The sequence below is a fragment of the Grampus griseus genome (genome assembly GCF_964374135.1).
Source record: "Grampus griseus genome assembly, chromosome: 1".
NCBI classification, from domain to species: domain Eukaryota; kingdom Metazoa; phylum Chordata; class Mammalia; order Artiodactyla; family Delphinidae; genus Grampus; species Grampus griseus.
In genome coordinates this window covers 71,429,843-71,456,922 of record NC_139017.1, presented here as the reverse complement: position 1 = coordinate 71,456,922, position 27,080 = coordinate 71,429,843, and the positions used below count along the sequence as shown (strand labels likewise).

At 44.4% G+C, this 27,080-nt stretch overlaps 2 protein-coding genes across 7 annotated transcripts in view; one reads left to right on the top strand and one right to left on the bottom strand.

Moving 5' to 3' along the window:
• The window catches only part of GON4L (gon-4 like), an 89,051-nt gene extending 82,648 nt beyond the window's left edge, over positions 1-6,403 (bottom strand). For 4 of the 6 annotated variants that reach the window (XM_082659471.1, XM_082659473.1, XM_082659475.1 and 1 more), the window contains exons 1-2: positions 3,605-3,660; positions 1,265-1,795 (exon numbers count right to left, since the gene is read on the bottom strand). In XM_082659471.1, the coding sequence (XP_082515597.1) occupies positions 1,265-1,769 (505 nt within the window). In that variant the 5' untranslated portion in view covers positions 1,770-1,795; positions 3,605-3,660. Of the gene's footprint in view, positions 1-1,264; positions 1,796-2,566; positions 2,672-3,604; positions 3,661-6,384 lie in introns of those variants that run through there. The other 2 variants (XM_082659472.1, XM_082659476.1) reach the window with 2 other exon arrangements.
• Positions 5,341-26,009, top strand: SYT11 (synaptotagmin 11). Its single transcript, XM_082659559.1, has 4 exons — positions 5,341-5,590; positions 11,738-12,555; positions 21,051-21,171; positions 22,680-26,009. The coding sequence occupies exons 1-4, from the start codon at positions 5,557-5,559 to the stop codon at positions 23,000-23,002; spliced, it is 1,296 nt and encodes a 431-aa protein (XP_082515685.1). The 5' UTR covers positions 5,341-5,556; the 3' UTR covers positions 23,003-26,009.
• Positions 26,010-27,080: the final 1,071 nt, after the last annotated feature.

Sequence of the window (27,080 nt, the reverse complement as noted above, 5' to 3'; positions counted from 1 at the left end):
CCCTTCTCTGTCATCTTCTTCCATGCTCCTTTCCATGAAGAAGAACCACAATTAACACTTTTCTAGTCCTACCTCTTACCAACTGAGATTGAGAACACTCCAATCTCAATTTTCTATTTTTCCTTGATGGCACCTCACACTCCATATATCTAAAGCTGAACTCATTTCAACCCCCTCAAATACCTTCCTCGTGAAGGCATGCTTCACCATCCCCAAGTCCAGTTATCTTAAACGGTATCAGTCTCTGAGTAATATTAATTCTTTCTTTGTAATGTCTCTGAGATATACCCTTTCTTCTCTATCCTTACTGCCAACATCCTACACCAATAATTTATACAGTCTCAAGGGCATAGCAGCATGGCTCTGTATAGTAATCTGGATCTATCCTTTCTATCTGAAGCCCTGCTACCCTCCCACACAAACACAGCACTTCTACGTGTTTGTAGAAAATGCTATTCTGCCTCCACTCCTTCACCCCAATCCGTCCAATCCTATCAATCCAAGTTCTGATTTCAAAAATCCTAATTACTTGTACCACACTAGCACTTAATCACATAGTATCTTAAACTGCTCCAAATGAATTATCCATAATTCATTTGGAGCAGTGTCTTGTCTTCCCAACTAGACTGTAAGCTTTCTGAGGTCAGAACTATGCCTTCTGCTTCTTTTGTTTATTGGCTATAACCTTCAGGAAAAGTTGAAACACTTAAGTGTGAGAAACAAACCCCTTCACAATCTAAACACAATCTACCACTCTGAAGATATCTCTCACTACCTCTTCTGCCTCTGCCTCTCTGCCTCTGCCCAGACTGTTCTTGGCCTAAGATACTCCATGCCACCAGTCCATCAAACCACAACTCATCCTTCAAGTCCTAAGGGTTATGTCACCTCTGTAGATGCAGGCAGCAGTCTCTCCCTTTAAGCCACTGCCCCTCCTCAAGGCCCACTTCATAAATACTCACCAAATCACAAAAGGCCATACATAGTTTATCCCTCCAGAAATGATGAAAAGATAAGAGAAAGGAAAGAAAAGGATACAGAAGATGATCCAGGAAATGGCAGAGGAGAAGAAAGTTTCCACCCATTCATAACGTTCAACGCTGACCCTTACAAGCACCACAGCTCCAATTCCATAGCAAATCAGCATCCTCTTTCAGAAACGCTATTTTGTAAAGGCACTGCAGAGAGTGCAATGACAACAGCAAAGGCAATGGCAAGCTGGTACTGACAAGGAAAATGTAACCTAAGACCTTCCATATCTTACCTCCTTCTTCCTTGAATTCTTCACTAGGATCTCCTGAAAAAGGCTCCTTTGCGATAAGATGATCACCTCTGTCTTCTTGAGCAAGTGACCCAGGCCTGAGTGTAATTTTCTTCCCTCTCCTTGAACTAGTGGCCTGGAGTTTTCCTTTACCAATGTGTATATTTAGGGGCTGGGAAGACTCCAAGGAAGGTAGGGTGATTCCCTGAGAGATGGCCACATCGACAGCTTCTACAACTGGTGTATTTGTGTCCTGGGTGAGCATCCCAGAGCTCAAAGATGGGTCCTCCATACCAAGCTGACTTCCTGCATCCTGCACAGACTGCACTTCAAGGCCAGCTGCTCTGCCATAACTTGGACCCCAGGACACTGACACTGACCCCAGGTCTTTAACTTGGTCAGATTCTGGTTTAACAGCTGACTCTAGGTCTAAGTCATCTTCCTCCTGGTTGCCCTGATGCTGTGGGGACTCTGTCAATGTAGTTCTTCTCTTCTTACAGGGCAACATTTTGCAAGTCCCACTTCTGTTCCATCCTGAAAGGATAAAGGCAAGTTCTTATCACCTTCCTATTAATTAATGATAATAACATTTCCTCAAATCTTTTCACTTATTCATGTTCAATCATCAACACGGTACTTTACACCAAATGCACAATGTCCCATTAGGTGGAAGGTGAGAGACAGTGTTAGACTGCCTGAGTTCAAATCCTAACTCTATTACTGATTAGTGTGTTATCTTGGCTGAGTGACTTAACCTCTCCAAACTTTGGTTTCCTCAACTGCAAAAAAAAATAATTGTTCTCACCTCATGCAGTTGTTATAAGAATTAAATAGTAAGTGATTAGTGTTAGTTGTTATTATTACAATCAGCGAGGCAAAATAACGTGATGCTGAAAGCAAACTGTGGAGTCAAGCTTCTCTCCAGCTTTGTGACCTTGCATAAGTTACTTAAACTGAATCTCAGTTTCTTCAGCTATAAAATGAAATAAAAATAGCACCTACATCATTAGATAGTAATTTCTTAGATCAATAAATGTTTGCTATTGTTGCTTTCATAAACAGGTATTTCCATTAACAGAAACAATCCAAAAGCAAAGTGTGGTTGTTTAAAAAGGTTAGACTATATTAACAGAAATTTTGTGTTGAAAACAAGAAAGAGATTCCTAACTGTTCTCTATGTTACTTCTGGACTCTTGGCTTCAATTCCAATTATCATACTTTAATGGCAACACTAACCTAAAGTGGACGGTATCTTCTCTTATGTTCGCATAGCAGCTATTTGCAAACCTCTTTTTTCATACTTACCACTTTTATGATTGCTTCTTGTCTCCTTCCCACCATCCTGCCCCAAAACAATGTGCTTTTTGAGGGAAAGGACTCTTTGCAGCTAGTACGCCTAGTACTCAGCAGTATCTGCCCTATTGTAGATACTCAATAAATGTTCCTCGAATGAATGAATGAAAGTGTGTGTGAACTTCCTATTCTGTGCTTATTCTATGCATCTTGGATCAAGAGCATTATATGGAAACTGACTGCATCTTTCTACCCCAAAAAAACTTTATTCTCAATACAACAGGTCCAAGAATAGAATAATCTCCCTCCTGTTACAGTGAGTTCTTCATCACTGACAATGTTGAAGCAAGGCCTGAACGCCCATCTACCAGGGGACTAGATGAAAGCGTGGACTAGAGGACTGCAAAATAAAGTTTTAAGAGTCTCAACTATAAGGTTAGTTTTAAACCTCCTTAATTCAGTTTCTCCAGGACACTAGGAGAGATTCCCCCACCCATGCCAAATCAACTAATGTCCTTATCTTGATAATTAAAGTTCAATAAACACCTGAAGATTTCGCTGATAAGGGAATGGAAAGAGAGAATGAAAGGGAGTGGGATTAGTACAGGCGAGTCTTATATTTCAGATAAATTACTGAGGTCCAAAAAAGGAGGAAAAAAGAAAAAAAAGAAAGGCAGCTACTATTCAAAGTCAGCAGCGTGCAGGGATCAGCTCCGGCACTTCAAAGGCAGCAGAGGCTCTAAAGAGCTCCCCCCGCTTTGGGAACTGCCGTCAGACCGACAGTAAATGAATGCAAATCCGGAGGCAGGCCCAGCGCGGACCCCTCCTGGGAAAAGATTTCACAAAGGGGTCCTAACTGCGCTTTTGACCTCGCCGCCGAGCGCTGGCCCAAGTCCCCACTCCCAGCTACACGCCTTCACTCCCCTACCTCTGTCACGCACCCCGCACCAGCCCTCAGACCCGACCGCCTTAGCCTGGACATCCTTCGCCCGGACGTCCAGCTCCCACCTGCCTCTTCCCGCCCCACGGTACACGACCCAGTACCCTCACCAGCCTGCCCGATCCCGCGGAAACTCAGCTTCGGTACCACCGGAAGTCAGCCAACGTCAGTGACTGACGTGCGCGCCCCCGAGTCGCGGTGCGCGGAGTCAGGGCATCAAGGAGCATGCGCCAACCACAGGTGCCATCTTATTTTAGGGCAGAAAGAAGCCAAAGGGCTAGTATGTCCGTTGTTGGCAAAAAAATTTAAAGGCAATACCTCGCTTTCTCTGTCCATGGAGCTATCCTACACAAAACAAAACTGGGGGTTAAGGTTCAGTGGTTTAAGTTGACAATTAATCCTTCTCGCCTCTAGACACCTGGAATACAGGACCAAGGAAATGGAGAATTCATAAAATTCCAGAAAGAGGAATCACTGGGTTACAAATAGTGCAGTTTCCTGAATAAAGCTAAGGCAGTCTTGGACTCAATCCATAGTAATTATTCATATCTGTATAATACTCTGCTTACAAAATGCTTTCACCTACGTTATCAAAGGTGATTTTTTTTTTAATCTTCACAATAAATCCTATGGGACAATGGTATTATTATACCTTCCAATTTACACAGGACAAATTTTTGGCTCAGCTGGGTAAGTGATTTCACAAAGATACACAGCTATCAGAAGGAATCAGGTATCCTGACTCTAGCTTCTAATGCATTAATCCAGTGTCCAGGAAGGTGCCTGGGGAATAGTCGATGTCCAATAAATTCAATACATGTGTTTTGAATGAATAACTTCTGGAACTGTTCTTTCCTCTTTTCTACAAGGACAGAGCGTCAAAGCTGAAAAAATACATTCAACTCTCTCACCTTACAGGTGAACCATCAACAAATATTTATGCATTTAAATAATTTATTTGACCTGATTCTGTCTGTAAACAGAATCCGACAGGATGAAAGTATCCACAGCCAAAAATGATGAACTTGATGTAATCATGGAGATAACCGCCAGTAGTCTGACTCTTAGGTGAATCATTCTAACTCTTCCAAATGTCAAGGAAATCTCTAGAAGCTTGGAGTTTCACTCGTGTCCTGCTTTTGAAACTACAGAATACACAGATCTGTTGGTTTGCTCGCTGGCGCTCTCTCTCCCTCTCTCTCTCTCTCTCTCACTCACTCACTTCCCTAAGCAGTTCTAAGCACTTGAAGCTTTTGGAAGAGAAATATCCAACACTGATTAACTTTAGCACTCTTTTTTACTCTTTTTTAAAAACAGCTTCAATTTACACATCACAGAATCCATCCGTTTTACTTATACAATTAAATTATTTTCAGTAAATTTTCAGAGTTGTGAAACCAACACCAGGTTTGGTCTTTAATCAGAGCTTCTGAAGTTTAAGAAAGTTTCCATAATAATCTTTAGTGGTCTCAGAAACGCATAACAATAAAGGCAACTACTACTGAAATGCAGGCAATATAGAATTTTATTTTTCCAAAATCCTGCCAGAACATTCTGCTGCTATATTAAGCCAAGGGAACCGGAATCACAAGATCTAGGGGATCTCATACGGTAAAGTACCTACACTTGTCCTTAGGCCTCGGGGTTTTAGCCTTACAGACCCACAGCCCATCAGTAGGCGGGGTCTCATTCTCGGGAAATCTTGGCGATGGGAGGGGTGCCCTCCCAGAGATCTTCCGGAAAAGGGCGGGGCTTGCCTTCCGGAACTTTTCGGACAGAGGCGGAGTCTTCTGCCGAGGGCCGTTCGGAGGAAGGCGGGGCCTACCTCGCATCAGGACCAGTCTGGCTGCACCTGCTTCCTTAGCTCAGAGCATCCCTGGAGCATCTTAAGAGGCGACCGCAGCTGGCAACCAGAGACCAGACCGTCGCAGGAGGCGTCCGCCAGATACCTTCCCCTTCTCCTGACCTAGCGCTCTGCAGCGGCGGCCTCCGTACTGACCGGAGGTCCCAGAGTTGTCTGACCATTGCAAAAGCATTTATAGCAATAGCCTCTGATTACGACATGGCTGAGATCACCAATATCCGACCTAGCTTTGGTAAGTAGAATCTGGCAAACTAAGCCTGGGGTAGGTGAAACCGTTGCAAAGCCAAGGGAGCCCAGCAGCTGGGCAGAGCGTGAAGCCCAGACCAGGGCCTTCAAGTGCCAGCCCCTCTAGAATCAGGCCTGTGGTGGTGGGTAGAATCGGGCCTACTGTGGTGGGTAGCAGGCAGTGTACGGCACCCGAACTTAAGCTAGGGCTGCACGGGCTGAGAAGGCCAGAGCCACACCGAGGGTGGGGAGGTCCAGGATGCTAAAACCTTGTATGGTGCGCTGTCAGCACTGCTGGAGGTGAGAAGCAGAGAGCTTGAGGAGAATGTGAACCCCACCTTCTGGGGGAGGAGAGGTGAGGTAGCCCGAGCCCTCCCCCTTGGGGCACGCAGGGCGGTGCCCCTTCCTCCCCCTCCCACTCCTCAGGCCTGCGGGGGAGGGAGGTGGCAAGGGAGATGGGGCATCAAGATGGCAGCTTGGGGACTGTGGGCTGTGTGGCTGGCAGCCAGGGGAGGCGGCGGCCTCTGGGGAAAGAGGGGTGCGGGGGTGGGGAGCAAAAAGGAAGCCACTCCTTAAGCCGGTCAGCTGGATGCTGGAGCTAGGAGGAAACGTGAACCCTGCAATTTCTATTCTGCATCGTAATGATGGGATCCGTCCGTAGCTACCAAATGGCGCTTGGCGCTGCTGGGCTGGGGGATGACGTGATGTCTATTTCTGGGCCTCCTGGCAGCGCCTAGGCTCTTCTTCCCAGGCCTTTGTTCCCTGTTTCCCTAGGCTGGCTTTTCAAAAAGGGGGACTCACCCGCGCTGGTGCTGGCGGGGGCCCGATCCAGGCCGGAGGGGGAGGGGCGAAAAAGGCAGAGCCCGGGGAGGCCGCTTTGTGTACCAGAGAAAGCATTACGTCATCTCAGAGCTGCTGGTCCCCGACCCAACCCTACGGGCTCCAAGATCAGTTACACTCCCTGGAGCAGAGTGGGGTAGAAAATAGGGAAGCAGATGGGAAAGAAAAGCTCTAGAAGCGAGTTTTTCCTCTGGGGGATTCCTCCAAAATGTGCTAGGGTAGCAAACTTCCTGTGCTATGCTTTGCTGGCTCCAAAATAAAAAAGAATTACCTTGTTTCTCCCTCAGTTCTATCCCAGTTTGTATGGGAGAAGCCAGTGAGAGTTGCTGTCAGCCTAGGGTTCCTCCTTTTCCCTTAAGAGATTCTATCCCTCAGACAATCCAGAAGGTTTGAGCATCCAGACTCCAGTGTTTAGGGTGGGGCCACAATCCACCTAGGAAATGGCTTTTCTCACTCCCAAGTAAAAGGTTTATGGAAATGAACAGAACCCAGTGTGCTCTATCCCCTCAATGCCAGGAAGAAGACATCAGATCAGAGAAAGTATACAGACGACAGATCACACCCATTTACTACTTGTTTGCACTGATTCTCTAAGGCTAAATCTTGATTATATTTCTTTCTTCCACTTCACCTTCTGCATTTTTATTCTTTGAGTCCTAAATTTCCAAAATAGATGTCCCTTTTGTCATCATATGAGCACCTCATGATTTTTCTTCTTGCTCTTTCTTTTTCTTCTTATGCCTTCTTTCCAACATATTCTTTTCTTTTAATTGCAGTTCCAGAGTCCTTGGAAAGTTAGATGCTGTAGAGGGAATGTTAGTGGAAAAAGAAATTATCAGGCCCTTACATACTACATTTTATTTAATCCTTACAAATATCCTCAAGTGTATTCATTATTATATATATTTGCTAGATGAGGAAACTGAGGCTAAGGGAGATAAAATAACTTGGCTAAAGTAAAACAAACTAGTTAGGGTAGTGCTAGGATTTAAACCAATTTCCAGTTGATGCCAAAGTTCATTCTCATTTTACTGTGTCACGCTGGCCTACTTGACAGGGAAAAGCTATTTTAGCAAAGGAAGTGTCAATAAGCAGGGCTGGTCAGAGACTGAGAGAATTGGACAACGCCCAGATGTGTCTTGCAGATCTTTAAATCCATACAGAGGATCTCCTCTACAGAGAACTGCCACTTCTGACTTTTTCACATCTCACAGAGCACTTCATTTCAAACTCCCTAGCCCTTGAGAGATTCACCAAGCCAACACTCAATTATCCATGACCTTGGAGGACAGAAGGAGCAAGCAGCATGGGTCACTGCAATTTACTACTACTTGAAAACACTCACTTCAGCTTTTAGTTCCAACTTCCTTTTCCCACCAAGCTTTTGACTAAAGCTAGACAATATCTCTGATTTTTCTAGTTCACTGTCTTGGGGGTGGGGGGAGAGAGGCAGGGGTTAACAAATACTAAAATGAAGAAGACAGTAGGACAAAAGTGGGAAACAAGGCGGAGGAGATCGCCTAGGTAATTCACAAGTGGATTCATCCATTTCTCTTTTTTTCCTTCTCTATCCTCCTGAAAGATGAAAATCCTTCTTCTTCTCTTTTACCTGCTCCACCTCTATTTTCTAGCAATAAAAGTTGAGGCACTGTAAGCAACAGTGGGGATCTCTCAAGATCACAGAGTAAATCTATGGTAGAGCCAAAAGGATCACTCAGATGTCTCCCATCCCAGGCCTTTAGACTCCCTTTCAAATCATTCTCAAAAATATACTTGTCTTGGTAGTTCCCTGCTTTTCTCTTCTCATAGAGACAATCAATATTCAGTTTTACTAATCGGTAGCAAGCAATTTTCAGGAAGTCCCTCATGGGTGAATGGAGAGCCACTTTTTCAAATTGTGCCTATTCTGATTGACAACTGAACCCAATCAATTGTTCAAGCAAATATTTACTGAGCTCCTGTTAGATGCAAGAGATTCAGGGATTCAAAAATGAACAGGGTGTTGTTTCTGCCCACTCTCAAGGTGCTTACAGCTAAGGCTGCTCCCATTTTGTGAAACCTCTCCCTAACAGCTTTTATTTCACTTGATACTCTGAAAATAAATGCTGTTATTATTCAGTATGGCCATGGACACAGTCACCTTGGTTTACTTTGTTAAATGCCTTTACTCCTAATCTATATTAATATTTCAAAATGTAACCACTTCTTTTCTTACCTGGTCCCAACTTCCATAGAACCACGGAATGTTTGAGGTAGAAAGAATTTCAGAGACGTTTATTCCAATCCTCATTAAAGAAATCTTTTTTAGAATATGCCTGGGCTTCCCTGGTGGCGCAGTGGTTGAGAGTCCGCCTGCCGATGCAGGGGACACGGGTTCGTGCCCCGGTCCGGGAAGATCCCACATGCCGCGGAGCGGCTGGGCCCGTGAGCCATGGCCGCTGAACCTGCGCATCCAGAGCCTGTGCTCCGCAATGGGAGAGGCCACAACAGTGAGAGGCCTGTGTACCGCAAAAAAATATATATATATATATATGCCTGACTAAGGTGATCCAATCTCTGAAAGTTTTCAAATGGAGATTCACTGCCTCCTGAAGCCATCTGGGCCACTGAGAGGCAGTTCTAACAATAATTTGATTCTTTTCATTGAGTCAGAATCTGTCTTCCTGCAGCCTGTACATGCTCATGTTAGACCTGCCCTCCAAAGTAAAATCCCATCAGACCTTCTTCCAGCAAAACGCCTTAAGTAATTGAAGAACGTTATTATTCCCAGACCCCTCAGCTCCAGTTCCTTCAATCTCTCCTCTCTTGATATGGTTTCCAGGCCCTCTACTATCCTGCTTATCCATAATGTAGAGACATTCTGGTGTCAGATAGACCAGGGTTTAAATCCCATCACTGCCATTTGCTACTATGTGGCCTAGTGTAGATCTGAGTCCCCAGCTTCCTCAATTGTAAAGTGGGGATATTAATGGTACCTATTCAATGAGTTATTTGTTTCGGAGAGAAAAGTCTCTAACATGATGCCTGGCAGGGATATCACAAAGGTACACAAAAAATAGCAATTTTTATTCTTGTCAGTACTAGATAGAATACTCCATATGTGTCGTGACCAGTGCAGATGAAATTATACTACCGCTCCTGTGATCTGGACATTGCACTGATAATATAAGTTAGAATCAGCCTAATTATACTCCAAGCTTTTTGTCATCTAAACTACTAAGTTATTTTTACTCACACTCATCAAGTAAGGTCTCTCATTGCCTATCAATAGGTTTTGAAGGGCAAATAGAATTTTACATTTATCCCTGTTATGTGTAATAATATTGACCTCATCCTGTTTTTCCAATCTGTGGAAGCTGTTTTTTATTTTTTATTGAGGTATAGTTGATTTACAATATTGTGTTAGTTTCTGATGTACAGAATAGTGATTTGATTATATATTTTCTATATAAAAGAATGTTCTTTTTCATATTCTTTTCTATTATGGTTTCTTACAGGATATTGAATATAGTTTCCTGTGCTATATAGTAGAATCTTGTTGTTTATCTCTTTTACATATAGTAGTTTGTATCTGCTAATCCCAAACTCCTAAAGTGGAAGCTGTTTTGAATTGACTAATTCATTTGAACACTTACTATGTGCCACATGGTTCTAGGACCTGGGAATACAGCAGTGAACAAAACAGTCACTATTCTTGTTACACTTACCTAGTGAGGGAAGACAGACAACTATATGTCAGGGGTAATAAGTGCTATGAAGAAAAATAAAGCAGGGTAAACGGGATATCATCTTACTTGGAGCAGTCAGGAAATGCTTCTCTGATAAGATGAAGTTTGGAACAGAGGCCTTCAGTGAGTGAGACCATGAGCTAGGCATATACTTGGTGAAAGGATGTTCTAGGAAGAATCTGGAATATGCTAAAATCACATTTATTTCCTTATTTCCCCTGCCCTACCCAAGACTTACCCTAATGAGTAGTATGGATAACTATAGGCCTTATCTAGATCTTTAAGGCCTAAACCCAGTTTGGCTTCAGTGAACTTAAGGGGGAGGAAATCCCCAAACCTAATTATCTAAGTCAGGGGCCCGATTTGTGCAGGAAAAGACAAGACTAGAGGAGGGGAAGGAAAAAAATCTGTTTCTGTTTAGTTATTTGTTTACTTAACAAATATATATTAAGTACCTGTTAGGTGTTTTTAGTGCTGAGGATACAGAAATGAGCTAAACAGACACAATTCTTGTCCTTATGAAACTTACATTCTAGTGAAGACAGACAATAAATAGTAAAATTATATGTGTGTGTGTATATATATTCTTATGTATATGTGTGTGCCTGTGTATGTTTGTGTGTGTGTGTGTGTATGTGTGTGAGAGAGAGAGAGAGAGAGAAGCATGACAAGACATGTAGAGAAAATTAAGCAGGGCCAGGAAGTGTGGGTCTCAGGGGTGGAAAAGTTTACACTTTTAAATAGGGTGGTCAGGGAAAACCTTACTAAGAAGGTGACAAGGTCTGACATTTTCCACAGTCCCTATTTCTCCCTATTTAAAATACTTGTATTTCATACTAAAAGATTTTATTATTTTATCTTAAAACACAAGTATTTTAATTATTTTATTTATTTTATTTTATTATTTTATCTTAAAATACAAGTATTTTAAATACCTGGGAGCTGAAATTTGGAACATATTTCAAGTACTTAGACGCAGAGCTCTTCTACTTCTCACCACCCACCTACTTTTATCACCCTTGGGCACCCTACCAAAACCATCCAAAATCAACCCCACATCCTTCTACCCTACCTGTCAGTCAGTCCACACAAGCCCACTGTTGCAAACCCTGTGCTGGATGCTGTGGACTATCCTCCTGAAACCAGACACAGTTCATACCCTTGTGTAACAGTTGAGGTAAATGGGTTCTCCTGTAAAAAGGTGACCTATAACACCTTAGTCGACCTGTAGCCGACCTATAGGGCGGCTTTATGTGAAACACAAATCAATATGAGCAAACCATAAGTGCTGAGGGAAGGCCAAGAAAAGAACAGGCAGTCAGGTGGGGCACTTCAGGGGAGGCTTTCCAGAGAAGATAAGTATTTCATCCATGTTTGGTGGAAAGGAAGAGCTGTGGATTGGTTGGAGAGGATGGGTGAGGGAATCTCCAAGAGAGGGGAGAAGTTCATAAGCCCAGATGAGCAAGTTTTGCTTTGGAGACTAGGTTACAGATTAGCTTGGCTCCAGCCAGAAGCACTAAGCAGGGGTGCAATGGGCAGGGGTTGAGGTCCACCTGCCTTGACACGTCTCTGGTCTCCACCTTCAGATGTGTCGCCAGTGGTCGCTGGCCTCATCGGGGCCTCTGTGCTGGTGGTGTGTGTCTCGGTGACCGTCTTTGTCTGGACGTGCTGCCACCAGCAGGCAGAGAAGAAGCACAAGAACCCACCATACAAGTTTATTCATATGCTCAAAGGCATCAGCATATACCCAGAGACCCTCAGCAACAAGAAGAAAATCATCAAAGTGCGGAGAGACAAAGATGGCCCTGCGAGAGAAGGTGGACGCGGGAACCTGTTGGTGGACGCAGCAGAGGCTGGCCTGCTGGGCCAAGACAAGGGTCCTAGCTCTGGATCTTGTATAGACCAATTACCCATCAAAGTGGACTATGGGGAAGAACTGAGGAGCCCCATTGCGAGCCTGACCCCCGGGGAGAGCAAAACCACTTCTCCATCATCTCCAGAGGAGGATGTCATGCTAGGATCCCTCACCTTCTCAGTGGACTATAACTTCCCAAAAAAAGCCCTGGTGGTGACAATCCAGGAGGCTCATGGGCTGCCAGTGATGGATGACCAAACCCAGGGCTCTGACCCCTACATCAAAATGACCATCCTTCCCGACAAGCGGCATCGGGTGAAGACCAGAGTGCTGCGGAAGACCCTGGACCCTGTGTTTGACGAGACCTTCACCTTCTATGGCATCCCATACAGCCAGCTTCAGGACCTGGTACTGCACTTCCTCGTCCTCAGCTTTGACCGCTTCTCCCGGGATGACGTCATTGGGGAGGTCATGGTGCCGTTGGCTGGAGTAGACCCCAGCACAGGCAAGGTACAGCTGACCAGGGACATCATCAAAAGGAACATCCAGGTGAGGAGGAAGAGTGTGTTGGGGAGGGATGGTAGGTTGGGGGAGAGAAGGGGACAAGTGGGAGGGGAGGGATGAGATGGATGGCAAAGAGGGGCTGTAGAGAGGAAGCTCTTGGCTGTCAAGGATAAGCAGTGGTCAAAGTAAGACAGAGAACCTGGCAGGTTAGGTCTCCTCCAAGAAGCAACTTCATGAGGAGAGAAGGGCAGGTAGCTTCTGAAATTTCACTTAGCGGTTGGCATCCTGATGCTGCATCCAGCTTGCTTGGAGCGGGCTGGCTCACCAGTCACAGACCCATCACTTCAGGGATAAGGGGGCTAATTTCTAATCCAAAATGTGTGATCTTTCTCTAGTGAACTTATTTCTCACAGCTGAGAAACTGTGAAATCAGTAATTTTCCCTTCAGCTTCCCTTTCCCAACCCAAATATAGAGATGTAAGTAGTATCATCTGTATGACTTTTAACCATTTTATAAATGAAACTTAACTGCTTCACCCTTTGGGCCCCTTACCCAGGCCCAAACCTTTGCCACAGATACTTCTCTCCCCGTTCCTCCTCTCCTCCTTGTTTGCATTAGAAGGGGGATGAGAGCCCTCCATCCTGCCTCCTCTCCACTGGGCCAGCATTGGCTCTTGAGTTATTTCAGGGATGCAAGAACTGTAACCCCCAGCCCCACTAGTTCATTTCCTCCTCAATCTGGGAGGCGTGTAGCTCTGTGGTTCAGCACGAGGGCTCTGGATTCAGACTGCCTGGCTTCACCTTCCAGCTCACCACTCTGCAACTGTGTGCTGTGGATGAGTTACTTAACTCTTCTAAGCTTCTATTTCCCCATCTGTAAAATGGAGCTGATAATATTGCCTTCCTTATGGGTTATGAGGATCCAATAAGATAATGTACCTGGCATACCATTGCCCTTATGGAGCTTTCACTTCAGTGGAGGAGAAATACAAAAAAATCTTGGCAATTATCACATAGTGAGTATGGTAGGTGCTATGAAAGAAGTTGTTGAAATTTTACACTTAGAGTTTCATTCCTTTTTCAGGATTTACCATAAGGAGTTAATAGCAAGGACTTTGAAGTCAGACCTGAGTTTGAATCTAAATTCTACCCGTTAAGTGACCTCGAGCAAGCTGCTTAAATTCTCTAAGTCTCAGTTTCTTACAGGAATTAAGATGATGAATTTACATAATCCCTAGCCCATAGTAAACCTTCAATAAATGGGAACCATGATTATTATTACTATTATTATTTCTATTATTAATAAAGTTTGATCCCTGGGAGAGATATATGATTTGTAGGTATTTATATTTTGTTTTGACAAAGTGAAGGAGGAAGACAAGGGAGGCCTGGATCAGTGGAGAAGAGGGTAGAAGGTTCAGAAAGGATATCAGGGCCACTAAAATCAACTGCACTTTTCCCAGAAACAGCTCTGCCTGTAGATGCCTTACTGATCTCTTACTGCCTTCTTCAGCTGCCATCCCACGCCAGACTCAGTGGGGAGGCAGGAGGCTCAGGACTGGAAGGAGGCTTCCAGGCCAGCAGGGCTGAGTGTGCAGTGAGCTCCCAGAAACAAGGTTTGGCCACTGCTGAAGGGCACTGTGCAGTGCCAGGCTGGGGAGGGGAGGGGAGGCAGGAAGTGGCTCCCTCTGAACGTGTGTTCTTACCCCCTCTGCTGTGTAGGCGCCTGTCCCACTGCAGCCAGCCCAGCCATGCCATTGCCCAGAGAACCACTGTTGCCACGTGGTCCACTCAGCTCTACCTCACAGGGGCCGGGGGAGTCCAAACATTTCAAAGACCATTAGAGGCATTTGGTCAGGGCATAAACACTGGTCTGTTGCCAGGATACAATGAGACATCCCCGAGTCCAAGACAGCAAGAGTTCTTATATCCTCTGAGGTTGGAGTCAGAAGGCCTGGACAGAAGCTGCAGTAGTGACCTGTCTCATCTCCCTGCATCCCTTCCCCTCTCCTTGCATTTCTTTTCCTCCAGATTCTGCCAACCGCTCCCCTGATTCCTGACTCCCCTTTATAGCAGCTCCAGTGCTCTACTTCCTGCCTTCATCTAGCTCTCCTTGCAGGGTGGTTCTTTCCCAGCACAGCCTTCGCTGGAGCACCAGCCTGGTAAATCCACCAACTAGCTGGACTCCTTCAGACAGCTCATGCAGTCGCAGCCCACGGCTGACTGTGGAGGATGGCTCTGTACCAAGCTGCAGCTGGGAAGACACTGGCAAGGAAAGGGACTGATTTGGGCTGGGAACAAAACAGCCTCAAATCCAGGACACTGGGCAGGGAGCACAGACAATGGCATTTGCTAAACTGCCTGGGGCTCTTGGGGAGAGCCAAGCTTCTTTCCACTTTATTAACACCCTTCAGGAGGGATAAGCCGGGGCTGGGATCCTGAGCAACGCCCTGAGCCAATCCTGAGCCAATCCCCTGGAAGAGGCTCCAGACAGGACACCCAGAGCCCCTGCAACACCACCCCAGAGCCTTGCAGCCTCCCAGGTGTCCTAAGCCTGTTTTCCCCAACCAGTGCCAGTGGGTAGAGCTGTGTTCCATCCTGGGTCGTGGCTGTCATCTCTCTAGTCACTCGTCCCCCTGATTCCCTAGCAGTACAGCCTCAAAATGTCTACCCTAAACCCTCCCTACTGTAGCCAAGAACCTGCCCTTTCTGGATCTCCCCATATGGCTCATCAGTTAGAGCTGCTTTGGACTATTCCACACTGTCTGTAAAGAGCTCTTTCTGGTCTGGGTAAGGTACCCCCTTATAATAATGGAGCCAAATGTTCCCGGGCGGAGACTGGTGAGAACTGCATTTCTCTAGACAACCACCCACCCCTAACTGCAGTTCCTGACCTTTAGCAGAAAATTCAGCTCTTGTCCTTTCCGTTATTACAGTCCACTGCAGTCCAGTTGAAGAAGCCCTGGACTGGTCATGATTTCTGATTCTGTCCATTTCACTGACTAATTCTGGGCAAGCAGTTACCTACTCGGCCTCAGTCTCCCTCTAGGCTGGATCACGAAGGCTAATGGATTGACTCTGTGAGGGTACTCAGCTCTTAGGAATATACAGAAAGATATAAGAAGCATTAAAAATTAACACTCAATTATTAATGAAAAAAGTTCACAGTATAAACTCTATAATGCCCAAAACTCTCTGAGTTGGACTTTAGAACTGGATTTTTTTTTAAGTGGCAGCTTTTTTTTTTTTCCCTAGTATTTTATTCAGATAGAAATAAAAAAGTGAATTTACATTCCCATAATACATCCCCCACAAGGAGAAGGGGGGTGGTTCAGCGAGGGCTGGGGTTAAAGAAGAGACAGTGGGAAAGAAGTGATTTACAAGGTGGATAATAGAGAGTTGTTAGACTCCTAATTTCTTCAGGTCACTGTTTCCCAAACCATTTCCTGTCTTTCTACTACCAGATTGGTGTTCATGACCTGGGACAATGGTCATGGGAATGATAGGATTCTTAGAATCTCAGATTTACAAGAGAACTTGGAGTTCATCCAGTCTAGTCAAAAGGGACTGAAAAGAGAGAAAGAAAAAGGAATGTCAGTTATCCAGGAACAATAAAGAAAATTGCTATGTAAAATAAGTAAATAAATAAAACCACACACACAAAAAAGAAAGCTATATTTGTGTATTGGGGAGAAGACAAGGAGGGATGTGATTGAATGTTGAGGTTTTTGTTTCTTTTGTTTTCTCATGACTGTGATTTATGTGTAGCCCTGAGAACTTCTAGCCCCAATGAAGGTTTATTGAGGACGCATGAGTCCTCCTCTTTGCAAAGATACTGTGGCTAGAAAAATCACTGTGGGCGGGGCCCTGCTAATTATAAGAAATAGACTTATCCCTCGCCTAAGTATTTCCTTCAGCTGAACGTCTTCTTTAGGACCACTGCTCTTGTTCCTCTTTTCCACGGAGTGAGAAAGGATCCCGCTCTCTGAGAGCAAAGCCTCCCAGCTCTGTCAGGCATGGATAAAACCCTTTCTCCCCCTTGTCCTTCTGCTTGCCTGCCCCCCAACAGGGTCTTTACCTCACTAGGCCAAGGGGCTGGGAAACAGAGTTCGCTCCCAGCCCTTGACAAAGAGCCCTTGACAAAGAGTCATTGACAATGCCGCTTGGAATGGCAATTGGGTGGAAAGAGAAGGGGAGGGGGGAGGGGGAGACTTGAAACTCCAGGCCTTCAATGCAGAATGGAATGGCATTCAGGTGGTGTTGTGGCTGCAGACTTGGGCATCACAAAGGGGCAGCTGAATGGGGATGGGTGTTCTGCCCATGTAAAACGGCCAAAGATGAAGGGTGGGGGGGATCAGATGGAGAACAGTTGTCTGAGGAGTGATTTTAGGGGAGGAAATTATTGTGAAGGTAACCAGAAGTTGTCCACCTTCCCAACGAACTAAGGAAGGGGCACGGGATTTAAATTAGGATGATTTTGCTACAATGGATGATTTAGGAAACAGTTTTTTTTTTTTTTGAAACAGAGTTTTAAATAAATAACCAGAAAACCTAAGTATAATCTTGTACTCAATGTTATTTTTACAAATAAAACTCTTTTTTTTTTAACATTCTTTTGTTTTTAATATTTATGTAGTTTAGCTGCACAGGGTCTTAGCTGGGGCACGCAGGATCTTTTAGGTGCAGCATGCAGGCTCTTAGTTGTGGCATGTATGTGGGGTGTAGTCCCCCTGCATTGGGAGCACAGGGTCCTACCCACTGGACCACCAGGGAAGTCCCCAAGATTGCATATTTAACATTTAGATACCAATATTCAAGGATGGTCCCAGAGATAGATATCAAAACTAGTTAACATTTCATTATTCATGGAAATGGAGGGGAGCAGTGGCCCAAATAATCCAGAAGTTCTTTCTAGATCAGCACTATCTACTGGATGCTATGATGGTGGAGATGTTCTATATCTGCACTGTCCAGTATGGTAGCCACCGGCCACATGTGGATACTGAGCACTTGAAATATGGCCAGCGTGATTGAGAAACTAAAATTTTAATTTTATTTCATTTTAATGAATTAAAATTTAAATAGACACATGTAGCTAGCGCCTACTGTATTGGGCAGGCCAGTTGTGAATGTTTTAGAAGGCATTTAATTTTCTTTTTCGTGAGGGATTACTTTCCTGATGCCATTTGGATGTGGCTGATAGTAAAAATGAGTTTACCTTCTCTGACTGCGTTCTGACTCGTCAAAAGGAAGCAGCCCAGAAGTATACTGGCTGGCAAGGGCAACCAGCCTGTGATTGTACACTGGCTGAGGGTACTTCCCATGGATATAGTCAAGAGCCGGCTATATGTTAGGGGTAAGGAAAAGATGTGGGGCTTCAATCTAGCAGAGAATACCATGGACATCTTTTTCAAAGTCTATTCTCTTTTGTACTTCAATTTCAAAAGCTAATGGCTAAGTTTAACATTCAGTCACATTCAGTACCCTACGAGAGACATTTCCATATGGTCCTGGTATGAAATATAGCCTCAAGAACTTTTTTAAGCCAAATGGAAATATTATCACAGGTCATTCCTCGAGGTGACTTAAGACTTATAATCAGAGCATCAGCTATTAGGGTTTTTCACTGATGAGCTAATTAAATTATTTACTGCTGTTGTTCTTTACTGCACCAGACACACCTGAGCAGGCAGTGCACTAGCCCATGAGCTTCTGGAGGGTAGGGGTCTTCTTTGTGCATCATTTCAGCCCTAGCTGCTAGCAGAGTGCCCGGCACTTAGTGAGTGCACAGCAAGTCATTTTGGTGGGTATGTGGCGTATGTAAGGCTGGTGGTCAGTTTGGTCTATTTTTGTTCAATCTAAGAATTCTCAAGTAGGTGACATTCCTTTGGGGCTATGAAGAATACAAGGAATAGGAGTTGATAGTGGAGGAATGATTTGGTCTCGAAATTTTTTTTTTTTGTCTCAAATTTAACTTATTATGTCCTAAAGTCCTCCTATCCCACCTCCTTTTGTTTTCTTTATCCCAGCCTCATCCCTGCTTCCTAAGCTAGAAACACAAGAAATAGCCCTCCATCTCTTCCCTCTCCCCTATATTTTCATCCAATTAGCTGCCCCAACCCAGAAAATCCTGACAATTCTTCCTGAGACATATCCTACCCCAGGTCCATCTCCTCTGCCACAGCCCTGGTTCCAGGCCTCATCATTTCTTCCCTAGCCTGTTGCAGCAGCCTCTTAACTGAGCTTTCTGACTTTGGTCTTTCTCTACTTTAGTTCCTTCTCTAGCTTTCACTCATATTACTATTAATATACTAACAACAACAATAACTGTCGCACCTATGCCTACAGACCTCCTCTTGCCTGGGTGCTGCGGCTGGCTCTGCTGTTTGGCTAGCTCATCCCCACTGCCCTTCACCTTCGCCTGACCCACCTCTCTGGGTTCCTGGCCCGTCCTTCCTGCCAGCACCCCAACATCAGGCACACTCTCTCCTCTCAGCATTCTCTGAACACAGCCTACCCTTTCAGCACCCAAAGACTTTGTACTGGCCATTCTGCCGCCCTGCCCCACGGGATCTTGTCTCTGCCCGTTGCCTGTGTCTCTTACTCACCCACCATCAACTCAGCCCAGACGTCAGCTGGCAAAGCCTCCACCTGAATCTCTCAACAGCACTGAGGATTTTTTTTTTTTTGGCTGCGCCACGTGACCTGTAGGATGTTAGTTCCATGACCAGGGATTGAACCCAGGCCCTCAGCAGTGAGAGTGCAGACCTAGCCACTGGACCGCCAGGGAATTTCCAGGCTTCTCACTTTTCTGACAAGTAAACATGTTTGTTTACATCTCTTGTCTCTTCTAGTGCGTGATAAGCTCCTTGGGAGCAAGAACTGAGTCCTATCAGTTCTGAATCCCCAGCACCTGGCATGTAATTAGTATCCAAATGTTTTTTTTTAATATATATATAAATTTATTTATTTGTTTTTGGCTGTGTTGGGTCTTCATTGCTGCGCGCGGGCTTTCTCTAGTTGCAGCGAGGGGGGGCTACTCTTCATTGCAGTGCGCAGGCTTCTCATTGCGGTGGCTTCTCTTGTGGCAGACCACGGGCTCTAGGCGCGTGAGCTTCAATAGTTGTGGCACGTGGGCTCAGTAGTTATGGCTCACGGGCTCTAGAGCACAGGCTCAGTAGTTGTGGCACACGGGCTTTATTGCTCCATGGCATGTGGGATCTTCCCGGACCAGGGATCGAACCCGTATCCCCTGCATTGGCGGGCAGATTCTTAACCACTGTGCCACCAGGGAAGTCCTCCAAATATTATTTAAAATGTTCTTGGAGGACTGGAGGTTTTTTTTTTTTCTTTCAAGCTCAAAATAGAGCCTAGCATAAAATTTCAAAGTGGGGAAACAAAGTTATAGGTGGCTGGAGAAGACACTCTGAAGGTCATACACTGGGGCAGGCGGAGCAGGTGTGGTTATTCACCTTGTGAAATGGAGGCACAGGCTTCAGAAAGTTCAGGGACTTGCCCAGGGCCAGCTGGTGAGTAATTGGCCAACTTACTCAAACTTAAGTTTCCTGTCTCCCACTATACAGTCTTCAAAACTTTTTTTATGGCAAGAACTGAATGAGGGACTTCCATGGAGGTGCAGTGGTTAAGAATCCACCTGCCAATGCAGGGGACATGGGTTCCATCCCTGGTCCAGGAAGATCCATGCCGTGGAACAACTAATCCCGTGCACCACAACTACTGAGCCTGCGCTCTAGAGCCCACGTGCCACAACTACTGAGCCCGTGTGCCACAACTACTGAAGCCTGCGCGCCTAGAGCCCGTGCTCCACAACAAGAGAAGCCACCGCAATAAGAAGCCCACGCACCGTTATGAAGAGTAGCCCCCGCTCGCTGCAACTAGAGAAAGCCCGTGCACAGCAGCGAGGACCCAACACAGCCAAAAATTAAAATAAATAAATAAATTTGTTAGGGGTAAGGAAAAGATGTGGGGTTTCAATCTATCAGAGAATACCATGAACATCTTTTTTAAAGTCTATTTTCTTTTGTACTTCAATTTCAAAAGCTAATGGCTAAGTTTAAAGTTCAGTCACATTCAGTACCCTACGAGAGACATTTCCATATGCTCCCGGTATGAAAAAAAAATTTTTTTTAAAAAGAACTGAATGAGAGAATAGGAGAGAATGCACATCTCTGGTACACACTGTGTGCCAGGCACTGTGGTGTTTTACAAATTCTAAATTATCGAATCCTCTTACTAATCCTGGGAAGTTGGGACTATTTTTATTGCCATTTTATAGATGAGGAAGTGGAAGTAGCTTGTCCCAGGTCAGACAGATGAGAAGTAGAGTCAGGATTTGAATCCAGGCCTGTCTGGCTTCAGAGTCTGCGCTCCTAAATACTAGGCTATGCTGTCTCTCCCTGCAAATGATTTTATTTAGTATCAGGATTATGATGAGAACATTTCCTTTTTCCTCCGCATGCTTTCTGTGCTGTGGCCTGCTCCCTCTGCCGGGATTCTCACCTGCTCTTTCTTCTCCCCAGAAGTGCATTAGCAGAGGGGAACTCCAGGTGTCTCTGTCATATCAGCCTGTGGCACAAAGAATGACAGTGGTGGTCCTCAAAGCCAGACACTTGCCGAAGATGGATATCACCGGTCTCTCAGGTAGCAGCTATTTACTTCAACCTATTTCTTTTTTCTCTTTTTTTTTTACATTTGTTTTAATTGGAGTATATTTGCTTTACAATGTTGTGTTAGTTTCTACTACACAGCAAAGTGAATCAGCTGTACGTATACATGTATCCCCTCTTTTTTTGGATTTCCTTCCCGTTTAGGTCACCACAGAGCACTGAGTAGAGTTCCCTGTGCTATACAGCAGGCCCCCATTAACTATCTACTTTATACATAGTATCAATAGTGTATATATGTCAATCCCACTCTCCCAATTCATCCCCCTCCCTTCCCCTCTTGGTATCCATACATCTGTTCTCTATGTCTTTGTCTCTATTTCTTCTTTGCAAATAAGACCTAGATGAGTCTATACCAATTTTTTCAGATTCCACATATATGCGTTAATATACAATATTTGTTTTTCTCTTTCTGACCCACCCCACTCTGCATGACAGTCTCTAGGTCCATCCACGTCTCTACAGATGACCCAATTTCATTCCTTTTTATGGCTAACATTCCATCATATACACGTACCACATCCTCTTCATCCATTCCTCTGTTGATGGGCATTTAGGCTGTTTCCATGTCCTGGCTATTGTAAATAGTGCTGCAATGAACAGTGGGGTGCATGTGTCCCTTTGAATTATGGTTCTCTCAGGGTATATGCCCAGTAGTGGGACCGCTGGGTCACATGGTAGTTCTATTTTTAGTTTTCCAAGGAAGCTCCGTACCATTCTCCATAGTGGCTGCATCAATTCACATTCCTACCAACAGTGCAAGAGGGTTCGCTTTTCTCCACACCCGTCCCAGCGTTTATTGTTTGTAGATTTTGTGATGATGGCCATTCTGACCGGTGTGAGGTGATACCTCATTGTAGTTTTGATTTGCATTTCTCTGATAATTTGTGATGTTGAGCATCCTTTCATGTGTTTGTACTTCAACCTATTTCTATCTGTCCGTGCCCCACCCACCGCTGCCCCTTGCCTGTGACGCAGACACCCCCTCTCCACCTTTCAGGACCCCTGGCACCTCTCATTGTCCACCCATTCCTCCCTCTGTCTACATTCTCTTCCTGATGAATGTAGCTGGGAAGGTGCTTTGGTTAAGCAAATGGGGTCTCTACATTTGGCGAGGTATCCTCAGTGCTATGCATGCCTGCTGGGTGCTGTGCCCTCGTTCCAGGTGAGACTCCGCAACAAGCCTGCAGGCTTTGTTAGTCCCTGTGCCCTTTAAAATGCTTCTTGGTGTCGTGGGCTTTCTTTGGCCCTGACTCGAGGTGGCTGTTCTGTTCCATGCCTGCCTGGTTTCCTTGGCCCCTTGTCCAGGTGGGCAGACGTGTACCCAGTCAGTGTACACTTAGTGTGCAATCACTAAAGACCACCCGGGGTGGGGGATGGGACACCAAGGAGATGAACAGCAGAAGCCCCTCCTCCCCAACCGGAAGCCACCATTGTATAGGAGAGGACTGTGTCATAGGCCTGTCTCCCTTTTTCTGATCTCTTTGGGGGCCCCAGATCCTTATGTCAAGGTGAACGTCTACTACGGCAGAAAGCGCATTGCCAAGAAGAAAACCCATGTGAAGAAGTGCACTTTGAACCCAGTCTTCAACGAGTCTTTCATCTACGACATCCCCACTGACCTCCTGCCCGACATCAGCATTGAGTTCCTTGTCATCGACTTCGATCGCACCACCAAAAACGAGGTGGTGGGGAGGCTGATCCTGGGGGCGCACAGTGTCACAGTCAGCGGTGCTGAACACTGGAGAGAGGTCTGCGAGAGCCCCCGCAAGCCCGTGGCCAAGTGGCACAGTCTGAGCGAGTACTAATCCTCTTCTCCTTGCCTCTAACCCCAGGGCCGGGCTGGGCAGGGACATGGTGGGGAGAGAGATAAACAGAGAGAAGTGGACTCAAAACCTCATTTTAGCTGTAGAAGAAAATTTCTTACAAAACAAACCCCACAAAGAACACCCCACATGACCACAGCTGCAGATCAGTTCTTAGCGATGATGATTTTTCTCCTTTGCAAGGCACTAGGAAATCCCTTTTTTTTTCTTTTTTTATGGGGGAAAAAAAGAGAGGGAAAGACCTCTACAAGTCTATATATAAAAATGTAACCTTATACTTGCATGTCTAATACAAACTGAAGAAATTAGCCTAACTGCCAACATCAAGGTACAGATTTTAATCCATGAAAATTGTGTTTTGTGCCGAATTGTATTTGCTGACTACCTGAAATTGGTCTCTTTTTACTGGGCTTCTCTAGAGTTATTTTCACTCCCCACCTCTGTGGAAGAATCTTTTGCTCTTGTAAAACCTCATGTTTTTATCATCCCCATCTTTTCTCCCTGTTACCTCTTACATTTCTGCTCTTTGACTGAGCGCAAGGTCCAGAGGTCTGTAGTAGGCCAAGAAACAAAGGTGGAACGGATAAGGCAGGGTTTGCAGGAGAAAGAGTACTTGCGAAATGAGGTATGTTTGTTATTAGCTCTCCTGCTATGAATGGGTAAAAGGCAGTCCTTGATTAATTTGTGATCAAGTACACAAAGACATCAGACTTTTAGGTAGAATTTGGGTTTACAAAACTAGATGACTTGTCTAAAAAGAGCTTTGGTGACTTCAAATTCAGCTACAGGATAGTACCAATGAATACATCCAGCTGATCCCAAATGTAGGTATGAAGACAAGGAAAGGAAAATGAGATGACTGCCATCTCCCTTTGTAACTGTGTCTGGAAGGACAGCCATTCGTTGGTTGATGGTTTAGAAATCATCAGAGTTTTGAAGGATTAAACTGGCCTTTGTTTTTCCAGAAATGCTGAAAACTGAGAAGCTTTAAAGTCTTCTCAAGTAGCTTAGATGAGGTTAGTTTTGCTTTATAAGGAAAAGGGACTTCAGAAATTATTTTCTCTTTAAATTTTTCAATCATGGCTCTTAAAAATAACTAAATGAGTACCTGTGACTAAATTAGTAATAAAGATAACTTGGACTTTTTCGGAACATCCTTTCCCTGAAAACAAAGTGCTTAGTTCTTAGGACTTCTGAATCTCAAGATAATATGAAGGTATGGGTAACCACAGAGTTCAATCCTCCTCTGCCAGTGGACAATAGAGGTTGAGAGAGATTCAGCCTCTTGCTGGGATTAGAATTCACATCTCCTTATTCCTAGACCAGCCATGTCTCTTAGAGTTGAGACTTTTCAGATGGCAGAGACTTCACTGACAATAAGTAAGCCTGGATAGGCAGCAGATATTTTTGCCAGCCTGAAAAGGAACTCAAATAAGCAGCAGCTTGAACCAAGGCCTGAAAGATTATCCAAGATTGAAATTCCACATTCATACAAGAACATCACTATCTGACTTGCTTCTGAGAAGGGAGTTGAAGAGCTGAGTCTCCGTGGAGAGTGGTGATGTTGCCTTTGACATTCCCTTAACTCTGTGGATTTAAAACCAATCTGTTCCCCGCCCACCCCCCATTCTTTTTTTTTTTTTAACCTGGATTCTTGACAATGCAGAGCAGCAGTTCTGAGCAGGCACAAAGCCCACTCTCTGTTCTTGTCCCTGTCATCCCACATCCCCCATAATCTGACTCACAATCTCATCATCAGTTGGGTTCACACCACCAGTCTCTATCCAACACTCCATGGAATGTAAATACTGTATCATACGTAGAAGAAAATAATTTTTGTTTTCTAAAAATGCATTTTGAGATAGTTTCATGTAAATCTGACAGGAGCACTCTGAAGCCCCATTAGGAAAAATTTTAAATGGTTCCTCTTCATCGCCTTAATGTCTAAAGATCAGAAATCGCTGAGCAACCCGCTTTTGTTTCCTTCCCAGAAACAATGCAAAGCAACAGGTGGAGAGAGTCTGGCCTTTGCCCTGCTGTGTGTGCCTCTGTAGCTCCTCCTGACATAAGTCTGGGAAAGCAGCCTCACCCAACTCCTCTCTTCCCCACCTCCTTGTAGCTTTATTCCTTGCATTCTTTGGGTCTACTGAGCAGTGGGTGGTGAGGTGGCAGGGAAGGAACCAGTAGTTCTGTAGCCTGGGAGCTGCCTCGGTGTCTTTCTCAGAAAAATGGCAAAGAGGCAGACAGTACAGGGTTCCTCTCTCCTACCTCAGGCCTGATCCATCGTGCCCTTGACTTTGCTGTCCCAAAGTTTCTTAGCTGGCTTTGGCTTTCACATTTGTTCCTCCCAGAGCTAACGGATAAGGGTGGAGGAGGAATGCCTACTCCTAAGAGTCAGTTAAAAGACAAGAGAGTCACATTCTAGCTTTTGCACAAGGCACTCATGGTCAGGAATAGGTTAGGGAATGGTCACTTCTGATTTTCCAAGAGTCAGTCCTTCTCTGCTGATATCTTGATTCCTTTGGGAAGACAAGAGTTTTTCTTAATAACAAAAGTCCCTTTTATGAGTTAGTCCTTCCTTCAGTTCTTCTCAGTGGAGCACAGCCAAGATGTACATGTTCATGAGTGGTGCTCTGGATGTGCAAACAGATAGAACTGGCTCATGGGACAGGGGCGGCTTGCTCAGGAGAGGGAATAATGCAAGTCCTTTTTCTTGGAAGGCTTTTATTATGGCCACGATAGTGACATTGCCCTCACCATGCTCCTTCTCTGATGTGGTCGTCTTTCTTTACCTTGTGTCTTCTCTTGTAAAAATGAAACTCAAAAATAAAATAAACGTGTCAAATTAAAAAAAAAAAAAAACGAAAAAAACGAAAAAGCTAACATGAATTGTGTGAAACTGCATAATGCTGTAACGCTAACCTACAATATGTAATGCTATCTTGTATGTTGAATTTGTTAATGCACCACACAAGTGCAGAATAAAGACTGATTCACATTAAATAGGCCCGGTGACATCAGCATGATTTTCTTGGAAGCTGGATGACTATGAATGATGTGAACATTCAGACTCCAATAGGATATACTAGGGCATGTTCTCCAAAGCGTGGCCTCAGACCACCTGATTCAGAATCATCTGGGACACTTGTTAAAACATGCAGATTCCAGGCTCCAGACTGACAGTCCTTTTTCTAGTCCTTCTGTTTTCCTCTTAAAATGTAATATTTAAGATCATAACCACCAGAGAGAGAGAGGATGGCTTTTAGTGCTGAGAATTAGTCTGCCCCTTTCATTGGAAATATTTCCAAAAGCAATGCTGAGACTGGCTGATTCTGTTCTCTTATTTATTCATTAGTCAGGAAATATTTTTTAATCCCGTCTCTATCATATGCCAGGTACTGGGGATACAAGACATTGATGAGCAAGAGTCCTACATTTGAGGAGCTTAGAAGAAGACAAGCATTAATCAATTAATCACACTAATAAGTATTTAATCACAAACTGAGAAATGCCCTGAAAGAAAAGGAACGCTGTGTGTACACGCAAGTAGTAGAGAGAAAGGAAGCAAGAGAAAAGGTTTAAAACTTTTTAAAGTTTCAGTTAAGGAACTATAAAACATTTTTGAATTGCAAAACTAACATCCTAAGCATATTATAAGAACACTAGAAAATAGAGAAGAGGAAAAAAAAAAAATCAAGATTCCAAAACCTTAACAACCATTTTGTCTTCTAGTCTTAGTTCCTGTACATTTATTCCCCTGATACATTACTCAGGATCATTGTAGAAAACACATAAAATAAAGTACAATTCATAGGAACTGGAAAAAATCCACCTACAGGCAAACAGTATTAATTTGGGCATATCTCCTTCCAATCTCTTTGAACTACTGTATGATTCCAATCATAGTATGTATATAATTTTGCATATTACTTTTTTCTAACATGATAATATAATAACAATGATGGTATGAGTATCTTGGCACTCAAGATGTTTTTGGCTATAATTAACAGGAAACCCAATTCAAATTGGCTTAAACATTAAGAATATGGATCGGTTCACC

What these genes read in the sequence shown, in the direction of transcription:
- SYT11 (XM_082659559.1), top strand. Translation starts at nt 5,557, where the DNA reads ATGGCTGAGATCACCAATATCCGACCTAGCTTTG. An exon ending in TCATCAAAAGGAACATCCAG is followed by an intron (nt 12,556 to 21,050) that starts GTGAGGAGGAAG and finishes TCTTCTCCCCAG; the next exon opens with AAGTGCATTAGCAGAGGGGA. An exon ending in GGATATCACCGGTCTCTCAG is followed by an intron (nt 21,172 to 22,679) that starts GTAGCAGCTATT and finishes TTCTGATCTCTT; the next exon opens with TGGGGGCCCCAGATCCTTAT.